Genomic DNA, 20,990 nt, shown 5'->3' on the forward strand with positions numbered 1-20,990 from the left:
GGGTGGGTCTCATCCAGTCCGCTGACGGCCTTAAGAAAAACACTGAAGGTCCGAGGAAATGGGAATTCTGCCTCCAGATGGCCTTCAGACTCAAGTAACAGCATGAGCTCTTCCCTAGGTCTCCAGTCGGCTTGGCTGTCTTGACAGCCTCTATATTTTGGACTTGACAGTCTCTATACTTGGGTGAGCCAATTCCTTATTTACATTTCTGTTGCTCTGAGGAACCCACGCTAATGCATGGAATAAAAAGATAATATCTGGATATGTATTTTGGAGTCCTATTGTTTAAGCCTTGAGACTGGTGTGATTCCCCAAGAGGGCAAGTGTGAGCAGAGAGAAGCAGACCATTGGGCTATCTGGCACAAGTCAGGAAATTCAGAAACTCTGTGTGTGTGTGTGTGTGTAATATTTACTGAGCACTTACTATGTGTCGGCATCCCCTGGGACTAGTTGCTGCCCTCTATCTCCGTATTTGTTCTGGAAGCTTGGGAAATGATCCCTCTGGGGCTGCCTATTTATTCGACTGATCTGTTGCAATGTGTCAGCCTCTCCAGTGTTCTGGGCGGCGGCATGGAACCGGGTTGTTCCTTCTCCTGTGTCAGAAATGGATTATTCCGGCATCTTCCTTCCAGGACATTTTCAGTTCCCCTGACCTCATGGCCTCTCGAAGCCATTTTGTGTCTCCTGATACTGAGTAATTCCATTTATTAAAACATGTGGAGCCTTCTTACTGGCAAGTGTTGGCAAAAATAGTTCTGCAGCCCCAAGGGACAGGGTCATTTGAACTTGGTGACTTAAAAAACGTTTGGTGTGAATAATGAAGAGTCCAGGACCATGCTGATGAATTTCCCTCACCCTTTTTGTTCTGTGTGTGTGTGTGTGTGTGTGTGTGTGTGTGTGTGTGTGTCTGTGTTGTGCAGCAAAATGTTTAACCCATATTTTCCAAGAACTGTGTAGGTGGGTTGCTGGGGACAATTGATTTTTAGGGAAGTATTGTTCCTCTGGATGTGGAAACCATGAAGCAAAGAATAACATTGAGCAAGAGTCGTCCAGATGACCGGGCCTGGGCTGATGATGATGCCCTGTGTTTGGGTCGTGGGGGGTATCGCTTCTGCCTGAGCTGGACTTTGACCCTAGAAGCCTTGTTCTAGCCCGATGTCAGTGGATCGTGTAACTTCTAAGGCTGCGATTGGTTCAGACTGGCAGCTAAGCTAGAAGAGAAAACCGAGGTCTTTGTATGAGGAATACGGAGTTCTGGTTTCCATCCTGCCGCTGGCTTGCTGTGTGACCTTGGGCAAGTCTCCTCACCTCTCTGAGCCGCAGTTCTTCTGTGGCGAGTTTAGGCTCAGTGGTCCCTGAGGGATGAGATGGTGGCCAGTGGGAGGGTACATGCCCTGAATAAGGCCCCCCCCCACCCTCCTCAGGAGTCAGCTAGCTACTGTGTTATATGGGACCAGGGCTGCCTAGTTAATTTTTGGACCATGTAATGTAATGGAATTTCCTGGATTTTAGATGGGGACAGCGAATTCAGAAATACAGCATCCCGCAGGTGAAACTGGCAGCCCCATAGAGCCCATAGGTTTCACTTTACAGCTCAGTGTGAGTGCATGGTCCTTGAGTTATCAGGAGGGGGTCCTGGAGGAAGCTCCTTTGAGTTATTTTGTCTTGAAATCAGTACAAGTATTTTCAAGGAACTGGGGGAACCAAGCAAGACTGGAAGCTGGGTCACAAGATTGCTGTTGCCTAGAGCCCTGGAGAGAGGGCATGGCCTTCCTTTCCCCGTGGGTGGAAATGTCAGCCTGAGGCAATGGGCGGGTCAGCTGATCTCCTTGGGATTTATCGCTGGCTCCAGCCCGCAGCCCTGGGTCTGCAACGTCCCAAACACCTGCACCTCTGCTCTGCGCCCTCCGATGCTATTATATCTGGATTCTGATTCGTAAGCATTTCTTGAGCAATAAGCATAGGCTAGGTGCTGCGCCTGTTTCTTGTTTGCTCCTTACGGTGTTTAAGCTTTCTCCAAATGCAGAAACAGTGCCTGGAAGAGGTGCGTCAGAGAAGATACTCTCTCTCATTCCCTTTTGATTCTCTGGGCTGTTGCACTGAGCTGTGGGGAAGGAGCCCAAGTGTTAAGAGCAGCATTGTTCTGTATCCGGACGTGAGCCCAGCCTCTTAACTACTGTGTGATCTGTGTCCAGTAATCAGCCTCTCGGAGCCTCAGGTACCCTATTTGCACACCGGAGCTAGTACCCTTACTTGGAGGGGACGCGCCGAGGGTTTGAGATGTTGAATATACCATACACAGCACGCTGCCTGATGCATAGTTGGCCAGCAGTGAGTGGCGGCTGTTTTGTTGTTGTGTTTTAGTTCCTAATGTTGTACTTAAATGTTACTTCTTTATTTGCCTTGTCTTGTCCTTCCTGAGGGTGAAGACCAGGCCTTATTCATCTTGGCATCCCCACCTTTTTTTTTTTTTTTAATTTTATTTATTTGACAGAGAGAGAGAGAGAGGGAGAGAGAACACAAGCAGGCAGAGCTGCAGGGAGAGGGAGAGGGAGAAGCAGGCTCCACGCCGAGCAGGGAGTCCGATGGGGGCTCGATCCCAGGACCCTGGGATCATGACCTGAGCCAAAGGCAGATGTTTAACCAACTGAGCCCCCAGGTGCCCTGCATCCCCACCTTCTAACATAGTTCTCAGTCCATGGTGGATGTATGCCCATTGCTGGTGCATGCTTGGATGGGTGCAAAACCACTGTAATGGGTGGGTGGTCTGTTGGGGCCACTCTGGCCAGTTGTCGAGGGATGTGTTTCCTGGAGCCTTATCCCTGCTTGTCAGATCCAGGCCAGGACAACGGTATGGTGGTTCCATTGTTCCCAGATAACATTTCCTATCTTAACGTCTCCCTGGAGCCGCCCTCGGCCCCACCCTGCCCTCCTGGCCTATCGCTGATCCCCACTTGGACCCTGACAGGTCCTATTCCAGCCTGCTGAGAAGAAAGCTTTCATGTGGCCGGCGCTGCTCCTGGTCTCCTCCCTACCCTCCGTTACAGCAGTTGTGAAAGGGGGCATTTCTGTCTCTGGAACTTTCCACGTTACAGGGAGGACCTAGGAAATGTGAAATAAAAATGCTCTACAGTAGTCTGACCCTTCGTAGTATGACCTGTATCTTCCTGCTTGGGCTTCACAGACACCTTGTCCGATTGGCCAATCAGTTCTTATCCCTGGTCTACTGTGGACAAAACTGAAGACAAAAGGGATGGGATTGCTAGTAACATGGCTGGTTAGCGAGAGAGCCTAACCGGTTACCAGCTCTGTGCACCTAACCAAAGCGTTTTCCCCTGCATGCCCCTCGTTGTTGTATTTGTTGGTATGCTCTCACCTTGCCTATTTCCAGAAGTTTTGACTCAAAATCCAGAAGATTTTGAGCTCTGTCACAATCATAATGATCCAGGGCACTTTCAAGTTTGCTAGCTCAGGGTGACGTCCCAGGAAGAGGTAAGGTGCCCAGGCATTGTCCCGTGGCTGAGGAAGCAGAAACCTGGGGAGCCAGGTGCCTTCTGGAGATTACCCGACTCAGGGCGGCAGCCCTTTCCCGAACTCTGCCACGTTTTCCTTCCTTGCTCAGTTCGGCCCTTAGATCGGTTGTTCTCAAACGGGGTGTAAAGCTGGACCCACGTATGGAATTTACAATTCTTGCTGCAGGAATTCCCTGCACCTGCCTCCACCCCCCCTCCCCCCCAGATTCTGACTTGGGAGTGGGGCCTGGCATTGAGGTTGTAACATCACAGGCGACTCGTGGTACGGCGGTGTTGAGAGCCGCTGGCTCAGGTGCACCTGCTGCAGGATGCTGGGAAGCTCGTGAGAAGCTCGCAGTCCTCCAGTTCTCTTTCAGGCAAGAGCTCCAGCCTCCTGAAGCAGACCTGGGCTTCAGCCTGCTCACCTTTGCTCGGATTCAGGGCAGCTCATGTCTCGGGAGAAACGACAGTGCTGAAAGAGGAAACCCGGGGAACAAGGAAGCTGGAAGCAGCCCCTCCCCCCAGCTGTCGTGTGTTGTGCCCCTGTCGTGCTCCAGACACTGGTCTGAGCACCTTCCATGTAGCGACTTATCCAATTCCCCATTCATGCACGAGCCCTGAGAGAGGCCTCTGCTGCTGTTACCCCCATTTCACAGGTGAGAAGACCAGAATAGGTAAGCAGCTTGCACAACCTGGTAGCGGCAGAGCTGGGATTTGAAGACAGATTGCTGGCTCTGCAGGCCACTGGTTTAACCACTGTGTCTGTTGCTTTGCGGGATGACCTGGGAAGCGTGTATATTGGGTCCCACGTGGCCGAGGGACCCTTCATGGTGGTGATGAGGCACAGAGGTCATCTGTCATTCTGCTGCTCCGGAGTCTCTGTGACTCCCCGTTGCATCTGTAGGGGAAAGCAAGACCTCTCAACGTGGCATGAAGGCTGTCCTTTACCGCCTGGGCGCTGGCCACTCTTCCACACTCCATGTCACACATGATGATGAGACATCTGGACGGCCCCCCCCTTCTCCGCCTGGTGGCCCCCTACTCTTCAATACCTAGCTCAAATAGCCTCTTCTCTAACTTGTGCAGCGAGAGTCAGTGCCTCCTTCCTCTTTGTTCCCAAAGCTCTTGGTCCCTCCCTCTATGACCACACGGATCACAGTCTTTCTCTCAACACCCTCCAGTGGGTCTTGAATCCCTTAGGATGGAGAGGGGGCTGCTGTACTCCTGTCCGTGCAAACCCTCAGCATCCGCCGTGGGCTTCAGTGGAGACAGCCTCTCCCGGGTAGGACGACCTCCCTTACCTGCGGTTCTTCTTCATTTCAGCCAGGGAGAAAAGTGTTCTTTATCTTCTTTCTGTTTGTAATGGATGCTTTTCTTCAAGGTGCCTTGGGCTCCAAATTGCATAATTGATATTTACTGTGTTTTCCTAGGTTGTTGGCTGTGATTGTAGCAGAGTCCTGAGCTCCTGTGGAGATTTGCCTCTCTCCAGCCTTGGGCTATCTGCATTCTTGAACAGCTCAGGACCCAGAAGGAAAAGAAGAATGCTGACCCGCTCTGGGGATGGCCTGAATGAAGAGAGGTTGGTGTCTTGCTTACTGTTCCGTTTGATTCCGGAATGAAACCACCAGGGTCCAGAGGAGGAAGGGGCAGGAAGAGTGGGGTTTTGGTGACAAGAAGTGAAATATGTTTGTTTCCTCATGTGCTTTTGTGGAAATGGCAGGAGTTGCTCACCAAGGCTTAGTAAGGTCCTTCTAGCAGCGTCCCACCAAGGTCTGAGGAAGGGGGGCATGCAGGGAGTCACCAGCCTGTGGAGGTGCAGTGTTGAGACTTTACTGCATAAGAAGAATAGGAAAAAACCGAGTTTATAAGGCACTGGGGGAATTCTGGGAAGTTTTCCTGGAGGAACACAGGCACAAGGTGCAGACGGTGTAAGCATCATCTAAATCTCAATAGTGTTGGAAATGGCAAGTGATAAGACGATGTACTGACATCCGAGGCCTCGTTTTTAATCAGATTCCTGGGGACGTAAAGAAGCAGGCGAGTATGTATGACTTGAACTCAGGAGAAAAGAAGGTCAACAGTAAACAGAATAGAATTGAGCCAGTTGTGACACACACTTGTGTGATCGATTGGCTTTTATTATTATTAAACGGACTTTATTTTTCAGAGCAGTTTTAGGGTCTCAGAAAAATTGGGTAGAAAATGCTGAGAGTTCTCATATCCACCGTGTCCCCAGGTGCACACCATCCACATCCCACGCCAGAGTGGGACACTTGCTACAGTGGACAAATCTACACTGACCCGTCGTTCTCGCGGAGTCCATAGTTTATGTTAGGGTGCGCTCCTGTGTTACGCCTTCTGAGACAGATGGGCGACAGGTGTCTACCATTGTAGTACCCCGTGCAGGCTTCACTGCCCCGAGAAAACGCCTCCGTGCTCCCCCTGCCCATGTGTCTTTGTGAGACACAGTCTTTGAAGCCCCTCCGTCGGGGATCGGTTGATTAAGTCATGATGTGACCATGAACTAGGTGTAGTGAGCAGCTGTTAAAAAGAACGAGTGGCTTTACGAAGTCATGTGGAGCCATCTTAGAGCGATCCTGACCGTCAGAAAGCACTGTCAGCCTTAACGACGTGGATGAAGCAGGGAGGGCGTGGAAGAGCGTAGAGTGGGCTAACAGCCCTCTCCCCGGTGAGCCGCCTCTCCTTACTGCGCCCACACTTGCCACGTTCTGTCTCTCCCGCCTCTCCACTGACCTGGGCCTCCCCCTCCTCTCTGCCTTGAATTTCTGTGCCCTGCCAGGCTTCCTCGTTATTCCAGGTTGTAGAGACCCGGAGATGGGGAGAGGCCTGACGTGGCCTTTGAGACCATGACGAGTAGCTGACACTGTCGGTTAAGTTGGGCACATCTGACCCCATGGATGGGGTCTGAGTCTGAGGTCTTGCCTGGCTGCCTGTGTGACCTTGGCCGGGTTACTTAACCTGGCTGAGTCTCAGCATCCGGATCTGTAAGAGGAGGCTAAAATGCTTCTCTTGAGGTTGTCTTGAGGATTAGCTGTGAGAGCTGGCCTAAGCGAAAGTGCCCTTTGAGGGAAGACCAGGGGAAAGTGTTGACCCTGCGGGAGCAAAGCGAGGAGGGCCCCCTGTTGTCCTCAGGTGCCCAGCCTTCCCTGGGGAAAATCCCCACTGCGCGTCAGAGAGGTTATAATTTGGCTCTTTCCTCTTGTATTCAGTGTAGTTCTCTCGGCCGCCCAGGGCTTTCAGCTTAAGCAAATAAATTATCCTGCTCTGCCGGGCGCTGTGTTCTGTAGCCAGCCATATGTTTGAGCTTGATAGAGATTCTTATCGGGCGGGTAATATTACCCAGCAAGGGATGACATTTCTTATCGGAGGCCCTGAGGAATCAGAGATAGGAGCCCTTTCTTTTTACCGGCGGCCAGGCCTCCGTGTTCGGGGCCGGCAGGCAGGGCGGGGGCGGGGTGGGCACGTGGCTCTGAGCCGGGCATCCGCTGGCCCCCATCTCTTCCACCGGACGGCCAGCCACGCCCAGCAGCCTGCCTCCTCATTGGAAGTAGGCCATTGGGAGATTTTTTTGCCTATGGTCGAGGCGGGGCAGGGTGGGGGGTGTGAATGAGGAAGGAAGGAGGGGATGTGAAGGTGCTGGATCAGTTGGGGGTGGGGACAGAGCGCTGGCACGTGTGGGGCCTTCCCTGGACAGACAGCCAGGTGGCCTCCTGCTGCAGAGCCCAGGCCTGGGGCTGCGGCCCCAGGGTTCTGCAGAGGGGAGGCAGCTTAGGCCCAAGTCTTTACCACAGTCTTGGCTGTGGGAGTGGCGAGGTGCTGGGTGACCTCCTTGTCCCCCTCCAGAGGCCCCCCGTCCTCCACCTGTTCTGTGACGGGGAGGCTGTCCTGTGTGGGTGCAACGGGATGGATGCCATGCAGGGCTCCTGGGCCCTCTGGCTTCTGTTTGGGAGGTAGGGCGGGTGGGCAGGAAGGGAGGACGGTCGGGGTATTGGTTCGCCTCCTCCCGCTGGGTCCCAGATGGATACAGGCCAGGTCTGCAGTGAAGGCCCCGCGTCTGATTCCTGATTCTGGGAAGTACTCACTGTGCCATACTAGACAAATTCTTTACCTCTTGCGCCTGGGTTTCTGTCCATAGCATGGCGTGACACCACCTTTCTTGCCGTCTCTGGCCACTTGTCTTCAGATCTCCGTGATTTCTGTGCCTCTCCTTTGCCCTGATATCTGGAGGAAGGGGCACTGCGGGGATCCCCGAGGGCCCGAGGCCAGAGCTCACTGCAGATGAAGCTCCAGGGTGGGTAGAGGAGGTCAGAGATGACCACATGATTTGGGGATTGCAACCTCTGTTGAGGACACATGTGCAGGGCTCTTCCTGATTTTTGGGAAGTCCTGCCCTGTACAGCACTGCTCTGCAGTCATTATCTTGCTACCATCAGAAAGAGAAGGAGAAGTGGTTTCTCCCTCTCCCTGGACCCTTTCCAGCCAGCAGTCCTGCCCCTGCTTCACTTCCTTCCTGTTGGCCCCAAGTCCTGCTTCCTTCCTTCCGTCTCTCCCCCGCCTCTCCAGTCCCGCCCTCTGGTGGGGTGTGCCGCGGTTCCCAGCCTCTCACCTCAACTCCCGATGGCCAGGTCCAGATTCTGAAAGCGCAGCTCTGCCCTTGTCCCTCTCCGATCAAAGACAGGCAGACCTCCTAGCATCCATTAAAGCCCACCTCAACGTCGCCCCACCCTGTGAGCCCATGCTGGTCACCTCTATGACGACGCCTCTCATGCTGGGTTCATCTCTGTCTTTTGAACTGACAACTCTCTTTCTTTGACTTTTGTACCTGATCCTGTCGTGTCTCTTCCTGAGGGGACCACAGACAGGGCTGTGTTCGTCCCCAGCTCTGCCCACTCCTGGCTCTGTGACGGTGGGCAAGTCACTAAACCAGGCTGATCCTCAGTGTCCTCAACTGTGTCTTGGGCTCTGAGCTCTGACACCAGGGCTCTTCTGAGAAGAGTCTCTCTGGGGCTTGCCCAGTGACAGGTGTTCGTTCAGTGAGTGAGGGGGTCCCCTCTCTCTAACTGGCCGCCCCTCAGATTACCCAAAGCCTGCCTCTGCTCAAATTCATTCCATCATTCGCTTTCCCTCTGGACTCTTCTGCCTGGAAGTCAACTTCCTCCCTTGGAAGGACTCCATCTGAGTGCCTCCTGTCTGGACAGCCGGAAGAGACCTGGTCTCTTTCTGCTGTGTCTGACTTCCCAGCATGATGCAGATTCCTCTAGGGCATCAGCTACAGTGCCTGGTTCTCAGCTTGGCCGTTGATTTGGTGATTAAGCAGTTGACTCCAAGGGAATGGGGGAGAGTCATTTGTTCTTTCACTGAACCACATTTGACTGAATGCACATCTTGTAGGAGGTCTGTGCTTGGCACTGGAGTTGGAAGGAGGCATAAAATGGAGACTGTTCCTATGGAGCCTGTCCTCCAGTGAGAAGGTTTCTCTACCCAGGGTCTGTGCCAGGCATGGACTGCAGACCTGGAGGGATGTGGTCCCTCCCCATAGGTAGCTCAGAACTTGGTGTGGGTTGGGGGGTGTGGGAGGAGTTCCGTGGGGAATGGGATGCCTCCCTTCAGGTGGATGCCCCCATCCCCTCAGATCAGAGCATGGGGTCCCCTCTCGAGATGCCACGAGTGGCCTCGTCAAGGTGGAGAATATCCAATCTGCAGATGCTCCCCACCATGGCTTCCCTTCCCACGGAGGAGGTCAGCTCCGAGGTCAGCAGCACCTTTCATCATGGACCTGGCACAGGCCTTGTGAGGTGAAGTCCTCCAAGAGGGGTGTTCTAGAACGTTCCAACCTGGCTGATCATAATGGTGCCTTGAGTACTCACGACAGCTTGTCCCTGGCCAGGCAGTGGGAGGGAGCCCACCAGCTGACCGTCCTGGCTGACTTGCAGTTTCTCTCCTCGTGAGCCTCCAGCATCTGGGGTTTCAACTGAGTTTATTTCCCGTCCACCACCAACCCTCCTACCCAAATCATCCTCATCTCCCCCATAGCTCATGGCAAGAGCTTCCGGATTCAACTCCCCGGATCCATCCTAGTCTCTCTGCAATCCCACCTGCACTCAGCAGCCAGCACAATCTTTACAAAATGTGAATTGAATTGTGTCTGCCCCACCAAACATACCAAGGATTTCCCATTTCTGTTCTTGGGATAAAACGCCAAATCCCCCACTGGGCTCTGCATGAATTGGCCTGGACTTCTCTCCTCACTCACTGTTCTTCAGCCACACTGACCTCTATTGAGTGATATACCCCATTCCTGCTCACCTCAGGGCCTTTGCACATGCTGTGTCTCTGCTTGAAGTGCTCATTCCCTCCATTTTTGCATAGTGAGTGCTTTCGCACCCTTCACCACTCCTGTTGTTTCCTCCTGCTGTTCTTCGCTTTTCCTTCCTTGTGTGACCTATCATGATACATTATTTCTGTTAATCTCACATGTGTCTTCCTTCATGAGACCGCACTCCTGTAAGGGCAAAGACGAGGTCAGTTTCATCTACCACAGTATGAACAATGAAAGCCAGTGTTTTGATCATACTGACCATGTGCCAGGCACAGTTCTAAGTGTGAATTTTATCCGACCACTTAATCCTCATGAGACCCTGTTGAGACATAGATGCTGTCATTGCCTTCATTTTACAGATGAGCAAACTGAGGCACAGAGAGGTTAAGTAATGTGGCCCAGCTGCCCCATCCAGTAGATCTTAAAGCCAGAATGTAAAACCACACCATGGCTCCAGGGTCCATGCTCTTAACCCCTCTGGCAGAGCCTGCTGGCACTTCCCCAGAGGGGATGCTCACTGAGTGCTTGGTGCATAAGTCAAAGGGCCACTGTCCCATCTCTCAGGGAGGTCCTCGCTGCAGTTTCTGTATTGGGTCCAGGGCTGGCAGCAGGGTCAGGAGTTAGGGACTTGGAATGAGCCCAGCAGACCTGGACTGCGGTCAGGGTCTCCTGTATTCACTAACCGGTGACTGTGGAAAGCCCTTCGCTTCACTGAGCTGGGATGTTCTTAGCTCCGATGGGAGCAGCACTATTCCCTTTGCATGGCGGTACAGGAGAATCTGGGAGGTGAGTAAGGGCTCATAGCATGTACCCACAAAGTGTCCACTGCCCTTGCCCTCCTGGGGGGCTTCTTATCTCTGGGAAGAGTGCCTCACACCGCCTTTCAGGTGAAAGTAGCTGGGAGGGAGGAGACACCCACCTCCTCTAGCAGGGGTTGGCCTTGGCTGGGTGACAAGGCTTAGGGACAGGCACAGTTCCTATAGGACGCAGAGGGTGGTCCCCACACCTCCTCTCATCCTCAGTATGCCCTTGCCGTAAAGTGGAGTGCTCTCTGACTTCAGTTACAGGGGGTGGGCTTCTGGTGCCCCCCCCCCCACCCTGCCCATGCCACAAGGTTAAAGGGCCCCAAGAGCATTCTGAGTCTCTGGACATGATGGTGCGGACCCGCCACCCTCACCCCATGACCCCAGACGCCCAGAATCATCAGTGTGACTTTCTGACCCTTTCCAGGAAATCCATGCCCGGTGCCTTCAAATGAAATCCCTCTGTAATGTTGAGTTCTGAGCATCGCTGTGCTCTTTCCCTCTCTCCTGGTCCCGCCTCCTTCCTGTGTCCTCTCTCCGGGCTTACGAGTAGCCTCACTCCCTGCTTCCCCTCCTTCCACATTCCATGGGTATCGCTTTTTCTCTGCATCTCTCACTGCCCCTAAATTTACCTCGTTCTGGCCTTCAGATGCACAGCTTTGAAAGGAACCCACATGCTGGCTTCTTGCAAGCTGGCCCGCCGAGCAGCCGATCTGGCCCCGCCAAGGCAGGAAGAGAAGGACATTTGGTCCTGTGACAGCCACGGACAGCTGGCTCATCCTGGATGCTGGGCTCCCTGTGCACCTCATCCCTGGAAGTGCTTTGGCCCCAGGCCTGGACCCGACAGTGGGGCCTCGCTCATGAGAGCAGCAGCTCAGCCTGGCTGCACTTTCGATGGGCGACCTCTCTCAGTGTCTTCCTCTTACTTCTGGAGATCACTGCAGCCCCCGGAGGCCACCCCTTCCTGCCCCAGAGACTGTGACATTTAGACCCATGGCGTCCTAGTTCCCCCACTTAGTAGGTGTAGGTCCTTGACCCGTGTTTGGAAACCAGATCGGATTTTGATCCTGGCTCCATCATTGACTGGCAGTGGGATCCTGGATGAGACTCTGTGCCTTGGTTTCCCCATTTGCAAACTGGAATGCTGACAGTAGTGCCTTTCTGTGGTAGACGGAGCTATCAGTCCCAGTTCTTCCCTCCACCATCATCAGATTAACACAATCACACCGTGGCCGTGGCCTCCGGGTGGGCAGGTGCACTCCTCCCCGCCCTGACATCCGTCTCAGCCGCGTGACTTGTTTTGGTCCACAGGGTATTAGCAGCATAACAGGAGTGGAAGACACAAATTGGACGAGGTTGGGCTTCTTTGCTTGTATACCGTTCATGGTGACAACGGGCCTCTGACAGCCTCAGTCTGCAGAGCAGAAGAGACACGGAGCAGATTGCGAATCCCCACCTCGTATGGAGCTGAGCTGGGACATGCCCTCCCGGCCCCAGCCGGCCCCTAGCTGATAGCAGACATGTGAGTGAGGAATCAGTGCTTGTCGTTTGCCCAGAGCTGGGGAGTTTCGTTACGCGGCATTCTTGTAGCCATAGCAGATACCAGTAATCACCTCGTAGGGTTATTGTAAGAACTTTCATGAACTGAGTGAGTTGCTTCATGTATTTGGCTGCCTTTGCTACTGTAACAGATTACCACCGACTCCGTGTCTTCGAGCAACATGCTGTATTGTCTTACAGTTCCGTAGGTGAGGGGTCCAACATGGGTCTCCCTGGGTTAAACTCAAGGAACACAGGGCTGCCTCCTTCTGTCAGCTCCAGGCGAGAAGGGTTTTCCTGCCGCTCCCAGCTTCTAGAAGCCCCTGCCTTCATTCCCTGTCTAATGGCCCCTTCCTCCATCTTCATAGCCAGCAACTGAACACCTGTCTATGCCTTTCTTCCACACTCATGTCTCACTCTGACTGATTCTCTCTTCTGCCTCCCTCTCCCATTTTTGCATGTTTCCGATTATATTGGGCCCACAGAAATAATCCAGGATAATCTTTCTATTTTAACATCGGCACTTTTCATCTGCCCCTTGAATTTACCTTTGCCGTGCAACCTCAGTAGTCACAGGCTTCAGGGACTAGGGTGCGGGCGTCTGCGGGGGGTGGTTACTCGGCGAGCCACTGCACGTGGCCTTGTGTGCACCGAGTACTTCATACCCACCAGCAGGATTGTCGGCCTTAGCGTTCCCGTTCATGAGATGAGCTGAGAGGTGGTCCCATCTGACGTCCACACGGGCTCCTCAGACACGCTTTGTTGTGCTGGACCTGGAGAAATATTCCATCCCTTGGTCCTAGATGGACTGGAGACTGGGTTTAGGAGACAGGAAGGGGGTGAGGTCAGTTTCCTAACTGGCTTTGGAGCAGCCCAGAGGTTCTTCAGGATGATGATAACGTTCCTGATTAATTATCACACAAGTCGCCTGTTGTTCTCACTGCGTGTCAGCCTAGCCCCCCAGCTCGGGACTGGCTGAGTGACCAGGAGGGCTGGGGGAAACCAGGCCAGGGCCAGCCCCTATCTCCACGTGCCCAGCTGGTTCCGTCCTTGCACTTGACGGGTCCTTCTGATCTTGCCACATACAATGGATTGCAGGGAAAAAGAAACTTCCTGGCCTGCCTGATACCAACTTGAGGGAAGTAGCTGGCTTTGGTGGGGACAGGGAAACAAACCCCAATGACAGCGATAACCTCTCTCCAGGTTCTGCGTTAACGGAGGGGCTGCTGGGTGGCTGCGGGACACGTTCAGAGGTGTTGGTCGAGCGTGAGTTCTTATAGAAGGGGAGTTGGAATTCAGTGTGTGAGAACAGAGTGGGACTAACCAATAGGAGAGAAGCCCAGGTTTGGGGGTTCCTGTGTTTTGGGCGTTCCATCAGTGACTTACTGGGTGGCCACTGGAAAGCAGATTATGTGCTCAGTCCCACAGTGTCTTTACGGTGGCAAAATGCCGTTCACTGGGCTTCCCCCCGTCAAAAGTAGATGCTGTGCAATGACCTGTGTGATCTGAAGCCACAGAGAGTCATGGAAAGAACTGGTCAGTTCTTTGGACATCACCAAGCTTGCCTGGGGACATGAGGCCCAGAGAGGTGATGTATGATCCATTGTCACACAGCTGTTTGGGAGTAAAGCCAGGTCCCAAAACCAACCACAGTTCGTTCCCTCCTTTTCCACTAGGCATTCCGTGCCGCCATCTTTGTTCCTGTCACCTGTTGATGGAAGCACCTGCCAGTTGCCCTTCTTCTCCAAGCTAATTGCTCGGTGGCTTCAACACGGCCAGTAGCCTCTCACCACATACTTGAGGCATCCCGCCGTTTCACGTGACAGACCCTGCTGCAGGTCTCCTTTATTTCACTAACCGTGTGCTCCATGACTGTAAAGCATGACTGTGGGCCAGGAGCGTGGGGTCCAGGTTTGCAGGACGAAGAGGCACAGAGTAGGGGAAGTGCAGTGTGAGGGTTACTGTCATGTGTCAGCTCGGCTAGGCCATGGTGTCTACTTCTGAGTACGTGTACACACATGTGCTATGGGTTCTTTTCTCTGGAGAAATCTGATTGGTACCTGCTGTTAGAACCAGACAGATTTCGGTCCAAATCCAAGAACTGCCACCGCCTGGGGAAGTTCATTGGTTTACTTCACTGGGCTTCAGTGTCTTTGTGGGTGAGATGGAAACAATATTAATACGTGATATGCGAACGAGCAGAGATACAGACTCAACAGGACAATAAATGTAAAGCACTTCCCATGCTGCCTGGCACCTAGCTCAACAAATAATGTGGCTTATTGTAAAATTCATACTTGTCTGCAAGTCACATCAGTACGTGAACCAGTTGTCTGTACCACAAACCACTCCCAACCTTTGTGGCTTAAAACAAGGACCGTTTATCCGTCTCAGTCTTGGAGGGTGCCTGAGCCCTGCCAGGTGGTTCTTGGGTTCCACTTGGAGTCCGTGTGGCTGCATTCCCAGGGGCACTCTGTGAGACTCGCGGCCAGAAGGCTTTCCTCACACAGCTGGGGCCTGGGCTGGGGTGACGGGGGCGGCAGCTGGGGCCTCTCACTTTCTCGGAGATCTCGACATCATCGTCTTCACCCCGTGGTGGCTGGATCCCCCCAGGGCCTCGTGTGGAAGCGGCCCGGCCTCCCAAGGGCAAGGCGCAGAACTCACATGACATCACTCCCTTCCCAGTGTCCTGCTCAGGGGGTCCCAGGTCAGCCCAGATCCAGGGGCAGGAGAAATTGCCCCCAACGCGGAATGGGGGAAACAACACGCCTGTACGGAAATAGGAGGAATTCTCGGCCGGCCTGTCTGGATACAGCCAACCCCAGGGCTCAAGTCGCTTTCAGAGTTGATGACTCTCGGCTCCTGGGTTATCTGTTTTCATCTAGTGGTACCAGCAGGGTCTCTGGAGCCAGCCCGTCTTGTTTCAGATCCTGCCTCTGCCGCAGACTGGCTGTGTGACCTTAGGCGAGTTTCTTCCCGTTTCCATGACTCCGGCTCCTCTTCAGGAAAATGGGGACAATATGAGTACTGAAGTAGGGCTTGTGTGAGGCTATGCCTGTGTGTATGTATGCGGGTGTACGTTACACACATGCACGTGTGTGAATGTGCGTGTATTTGTGCATATGTATGCACACCGAAGTGTGTCTGGCTATGTTTGTGTATTTACATGTACGTGTTACATACGAATGCACACGTCTGTGTGTGTATGGAATTTAGTATGTTGCTTTTTAAAAAAATTTTTATTTCTTTATATATTTGAGAGAGTGAATGAGAGAGCACAGGGGGAGGAGCAGAGGGACAGGGAGAAACAGACTCCACGTTGAGCGCGGAGCCTGATGCGGGGCTTGACCCCACGACTCTGAGCCGAACTCAAGAGTCAGACGCTTAACCGACTAAGCCCCCCAGGCGCCCCCAGTACATCGCTTCTAATGCTGTTTCCCTGTGCGTACATGTTTGCAGCCTGCCTTGCCCTGGGCCTGGCTCGTGTTTTCCAGAAAATTTTAAAGTTGGACGTGAGAGTTGGTGCCCAGCTGGAATTTGGACGGAGCCCTTTCCAGGCCCACGCCTGGTGCCTTCACCCCAGCAGCATTTCCCTGGCCTGTCCTTGAGAAGTAGCAGAGTGTCGTGGGTCCTGGTGAAACATGGACCTTCCTGGGCCCCATCCCGGACCTGCTTGACCAGTTGCTCTGCGGTGGTCTGCCTGGGGACCACACTGTGCTGCTTCTGCTGGTGGCGGGTGTCCCGGCTGCCCCCTTCATTCTCTGATTCAGTGGCTTTCCTATGTCCTTCCAGAAAATTCCTGTACCTTCTACTGACACACAGTCAGGATCTCAGAGGGGGACAAAGCACAGGGCTGGTTTCACATTTGGAGTTTCAGTCTAATTTAACTTTCCCACATCAAGAAGGACATGGTCTCCTTGCGTCACCTTTCCCAGGCTGAGCCGAGGTCAGGGTTAGCTCCGGGGGGCCAGACCACCCTGGGCCTCCATCCCTCCCTGTCATAATGAGCTGATTTCCCCCAGGGTACAGCTTCTGGTCAATGTGACCTCGTTGCTTTGTTCCCTGAGTCTTCCCACTGGGGGGGGGGGCAGTCGTCATTTATTGAACATCTATACTTTATACATATGTTGCTCTAATTATTACCCTGCAGGAAAGATACTAGTATCCTGAAGCTAGGAGATAATAAACAATTTACAAAAGGAGCCAGCATTTAAACCTTTGTCCACCTAACTGGAAAGCCTTTTCTCTTTCCTATATCAGAGGTGAGATACGTAGGATTTCTTTTCAAGGCCATGGGTCCTACACACTTCCCTTTAACAAATGTCAACAAAATCTTGCAGAGAGAGTGTTTCCAGTGTAAAATGTACAGACTGTCCTTGGGGTTACAAACACTGTGTTCCAGAAAGTCAGGAGCTGCCCTGGCACTGGCCGAGTTGGAAGGCACAGAAGGGGGGAGGCTGGCCAGGGTGCGGTGACGGGGAGTCACACTGCTCACTGCCTTTCTCTGTGGAGTCTTTCCGTTGTAAACATGTTTTCTTCCCCATCCTTTGGCATCCATCATGATTGAAATTCCAGGTTGTCAACCCTTGTAGAAAGGGGTTCAGATCTTGGCATTAAGTCTCTCCCGTCATGTGTGCAGGGCTTTGCCATTGCAAAGTGCTTCCCGAACCGTAGCTGCTCTGCACAGCGGCCCGGAGAGCACGTCGGCTTTGTGGATGAGAAAGACAAAGGCCGAGGGCCTCCCGTTGAGCCTGGACACCAGGCTGCTCCCAGCTCCCAGGAATCCTCTGTCCCGTAGACCGTTAGCCAAGCGCATGTGACGTCATTGAGGCTGCCTTCACGTTCTGGGACAAGGTCTCTCCCCTCCCCATGATCTGGTGGTCCCTCTGCAGATATGGTGGAATATCTGCCCCCTGAGTGCACTGATGTGTTCACCTGACCAGCCTCCCCTCGAACCCGGGAGTTCCGTCTGCCTCGTCGAACTCCGTCTTCAGCGCCCGCCCCAGTCCCTGGCGTGTGGCGGACTTTTCCCACGGAGGCGCTGGATGAATGAATACATAGCACTTCGCTTTACCGGTCACGCAGCATTGGAGTTTGGAACTCCTGTCCGGCCACCAGCTGTCCTTCATTTCTTCTCACAAAGCACCGAATATCTATTCCGGCAACATCGTCAAATCCAAACACACAAGAGGGCGAAGCTAAAAACACTTCTGTTATCCTTCCGAGGTGACTAATTAAAAGGACCACGGTCTGTGTGTATGCATCCTAGTGATAGTATGGATGCACCCGTTAGCATGCACAGAGCTGTTTTACTGAATCCACGACAGCTAGCCTTCCCCTCGGCAGGCGCACATCTGCTCCCTCCCCGTCCGACTGCTTGGACACGCAGCTTCGCCATTGTTCAGACGAGTGGAAAAGGCCCTCCAGTTTTTCCTAAGTGTCTGGGGCACTTATGAATTCAACACTTGTTCTATTACAAACAGTGCTTCCGTGAATATTCTCATGGTTAGATCTTCGTGACTGTATTTTCCTATTTTATGAGGCTATATTCTCATAAAATAGGATAGGCTGTTTCGCTTGCTGCAGGCCCTTCGGGAAGTGTGGACCGTTTCCCCCTCCAGCACCGCATCTGACACTGTCACGTCTCTGAGCCCTCCGCCACAGGGAGCCGGGGTGGACGTGCCTTTTCTAGCCTCTTCTCTTTGGCACTTGGCACGGCACCAGACACATGGCCATTCTTCCCAACCTGCGTGTCCCTGCACCGAGGACCTCCCTCACTGCGGGCTGTGTAATACCCTTGTTCCTCCTTCCAGCCCTTGCTTTCTGTAACAAATGTCTCAAATTAATTAAATCATGATTTGTGGTGTTTGGAGCGGAGCCGGAGTGGGTCTGGTTCCCTGTTGTGTCCTGGCAGCCAGCACGGTAGTTCATAACGGTCAGAAGCGAGAGCTCAGGACAGAAAGACCTGGATTTACGACAGCTCTGTCCCTTTGCTGACCTAGGTCTTTGCTTTCTCGTCTGTGTGGTCACATTCCCTGCCTCACACAATCAAGGTGAGGTTTAAATGAGATGTGGTCCGCGGAGGGCACAGCACACGGTGTAACACACGACAGAGGCTCGGCTGTTGTCGCCTGGGCCGTGTTCGTGGGTGGTGAGTGCTTACCATGTGCCAGACTCCGTTCTGGGAGCTTGACGTCAGGGCGGGGGGTGGCAAACTGCAGCTCACGGGCCACATCTGGCCCGCCATCTTTTTTGGTACAGCCCATGAGCTACAAATGGCTTTTCCATTTCTAAACGGTTGAAAAAAATAATCAAAAAAGTATCATATTTTCTGACACATAACAATTGTATGAAGTCGGATTTCATTGTCCATAAATAAAGTTTTCTTGGAACACAGCACGCCCTTTCTTTCGGTGTTGTCTGGGGTGGCTTTGGTGCTCTGATCGTGAAGACGAGGAGCTGGGGCAGAGATGGTGTAAATATTCCCGGTCTGGCCTCTCGGTTTGCCGAGCCTCATATGAACCCCACTAATCCTGCATAGGGCAGGCTCTTACTGCCGCCATCTTCACTGTCCACATGGGGACATGAGGTTAAGAAAGTGCCTGAAGTCATTCGTAGCTTGTAGGTGGTAGAGTGGGGTTTTGGTTCTTGGAGCTGAGGCTCCTGATGGTTCCACCATAGGGCAAGTTCTTGGTCTTTGCAGGTGAGGGACACGAGGCAGGAAGAGGCGAAGGCATGCTTTCGTTGAGTGGTACAGTCAGGATTGAGAACCAGCCCGATTGGACCTCACAGTTCTTGACCTTTCTCTCACAATGAGCTCATACCCTCCCCACCCACCACCGTCTCCTGGTGTCACCTGCTAAACACCATGACCAAACGTACAGGGGCATTCAAGATGTCCTTAAAAATGTAGTCCCTTGAGAGCAGGGAGATAATACGACAAGACTAGATATGGTTATGTGCTTTCTACTAAATACAGACTTAGTAAATGTTGGTGGAGTGAGTGAGTGAATCTGATGAACAGCTCCTGGACTCTTCAGAATTTAGACTCTGGAGACAGGACAGGGACCCCCGGGAAATCCGAGGGAAGGAAAGCTGCCGTCTTTCCCAAGTATCACAACTGGCTCCACTTGGGTCGATTCTGAATGGTTTCTTTCAACAGCTTTGCCGAGATATAATTCACATATCATACAATTTACCAATCTTAGAACACTTTGACCACCTCAGAAAGAAAATCTGTCCCCATCAGCTATCACCTCCCTCTCCTCCTTCCCCCTGCCCCTCCCGTCCTGAGCAACCTAGAATTTCTGTCCCAGTGGATTTGCCTTTTCTGACGTTTCACGCAAATGGAATCGTACAATACGTGGTCTTCTGTGACTGGCTTCTTTCACTTGGCATGACGTTTTCAAGGTTCATCCACGTTGTAGCGTGGGTCCGTGCTTCATTCCTTTCTGTGCCTTAGTAATGTTCCACTGTGTGGATAGACTGCATTTCATTTGTTCTTTCATCGGTGGATGGACATTGGGTTGTTTCTAGTTTTGGGTTATTGTGAATAATGAATGCTTCTCTGAAGACTCCTGTACAGGGTTTTGAGTGGATGTGTGTTTGTACTTCCTTGAGTATATATACCTAGGAGTGGAACGGCTGGTTCACGTGGTCTCTCTCTCCATAACCTTTTGAGGAACTGCCAGACTGTTCTCCAAAGTGCCTGCACTGGTTTTCATGCCCACTAGGAACTGCGTGTTCTTGCTCATTATTCATGCCTGTCTTTACAAATCACAAGATTCCATTTATATGAACTTTTGGAACACAAAATTAATGAATGGTGCTAGAAATCAGGACAGCGGTTTCCTCTGGGAGGAGGGCAGTGATGATTGGAAAAGGTACAGGGAACTTTCTGGGTGAGGGAAATGTGTTGTGTCTTTGGTATATGCATTAGTCAAAACTCATCAAAACTGTTCATTAAAGATCTGGACATTTCACTGTGTTAATTAAGCCTGAATTTTAAAAAATAAAAAAACAACATACAAATGAAAAAAAAAGCTTAGGCGGAGGGAGAAAAAAGAAAGGAATATAAGTTGAATTTTAAAAAATAAAAAACAACATACAATTGAAAAAAAAAGCTTAAGCGGATAGAGAAAAAAGAAAAGAATATAAGTTATCTCCAGGCGTGACTTATCTCACCCACCTTTCCCTGGACGGAGAGCCCGTACCTGGCAGGCAAGGCCAAGTGTTAGAGGCTTTTAATTGATGTGATTAACTGTGTCTCAATAGGGAGCCTCGTTAACACCAAAAGGGAGGAAAGGAGGTTATTTTTCACTCACCTAACTAGGGGAAGGCTGGAAGGGAGTCCTGGGGGGCGCTTGGGGGGCTGGTCCCTGCAGTGGGGGATGGGCGATGGGAGGGCCTATGCCAGGCCCTTCTGAATAGTAGAGCTGCATTTCCCTTGCCATTAAGATACTTTTTTAGGTGGGGGAGGGCATCGTTTTCTCAGTTGTTGCAAAACCTATTCTTCATTTTCATCTATGGAGAGGAGAAAACCAACCTGATTTTTTTGGGGGTGGGGTGGGGTATGTTTTTCAAAACTGCATCTTCCACCAGAACACAGATCTGTTTAGATAGAATACTCTTTAACCCTTTCTTAAATGCACTAGTAGCTGATGAACAGACAATAACAGGAAACACACAAAAAAGAAGTGACAGGTTTTACCTCCCCCTTAAACTCTGCAGAGAAATTTATGGACGGACATAAGCACACAGAAGATCAGGATTGGACAGACATCGTTCATTCCCCAC

The 20,990-nt window shown here is 52.2% G+C and overlaps 1 protein-coding gene across 1 annotated transcript in view; it reads left to right on the top strand.

The window, feature by feature from the left end:
* LOC113252724 (uncharacterized) overlaps nt 1-20,990 on the top strand; it is a 217,626-nt gene that overhangs the window by 192,744 nt on the left and 3,892 nt on the right. Inside the window, exon 4 of the mRNA XM_057307800.1 lies at nt 4,943-5,091. Within this exon, the coding sequence (XP_057163783.1) occupies nt 4,943-5,091 (149 nt within the window). The remainder of the gene's footprint in view (nt 1-4,942; nt 5,092-20,990) is intronic.

This window comes from Ursus arctos, unplaced genomic scaffold (assembly GCF_023065955.2).
Source record: "Ursus arctos isolate Adak ecotype North America unplaced genomic scaffold, UrsArc2.0 scaffold_6, whole genome shotgun sequence".
Lineage (NCBI taxonomy): Eukaryota > Metazoa > Chordata > Mammalia > Carnivora > Ursidae > Ursus > Ursus arctos.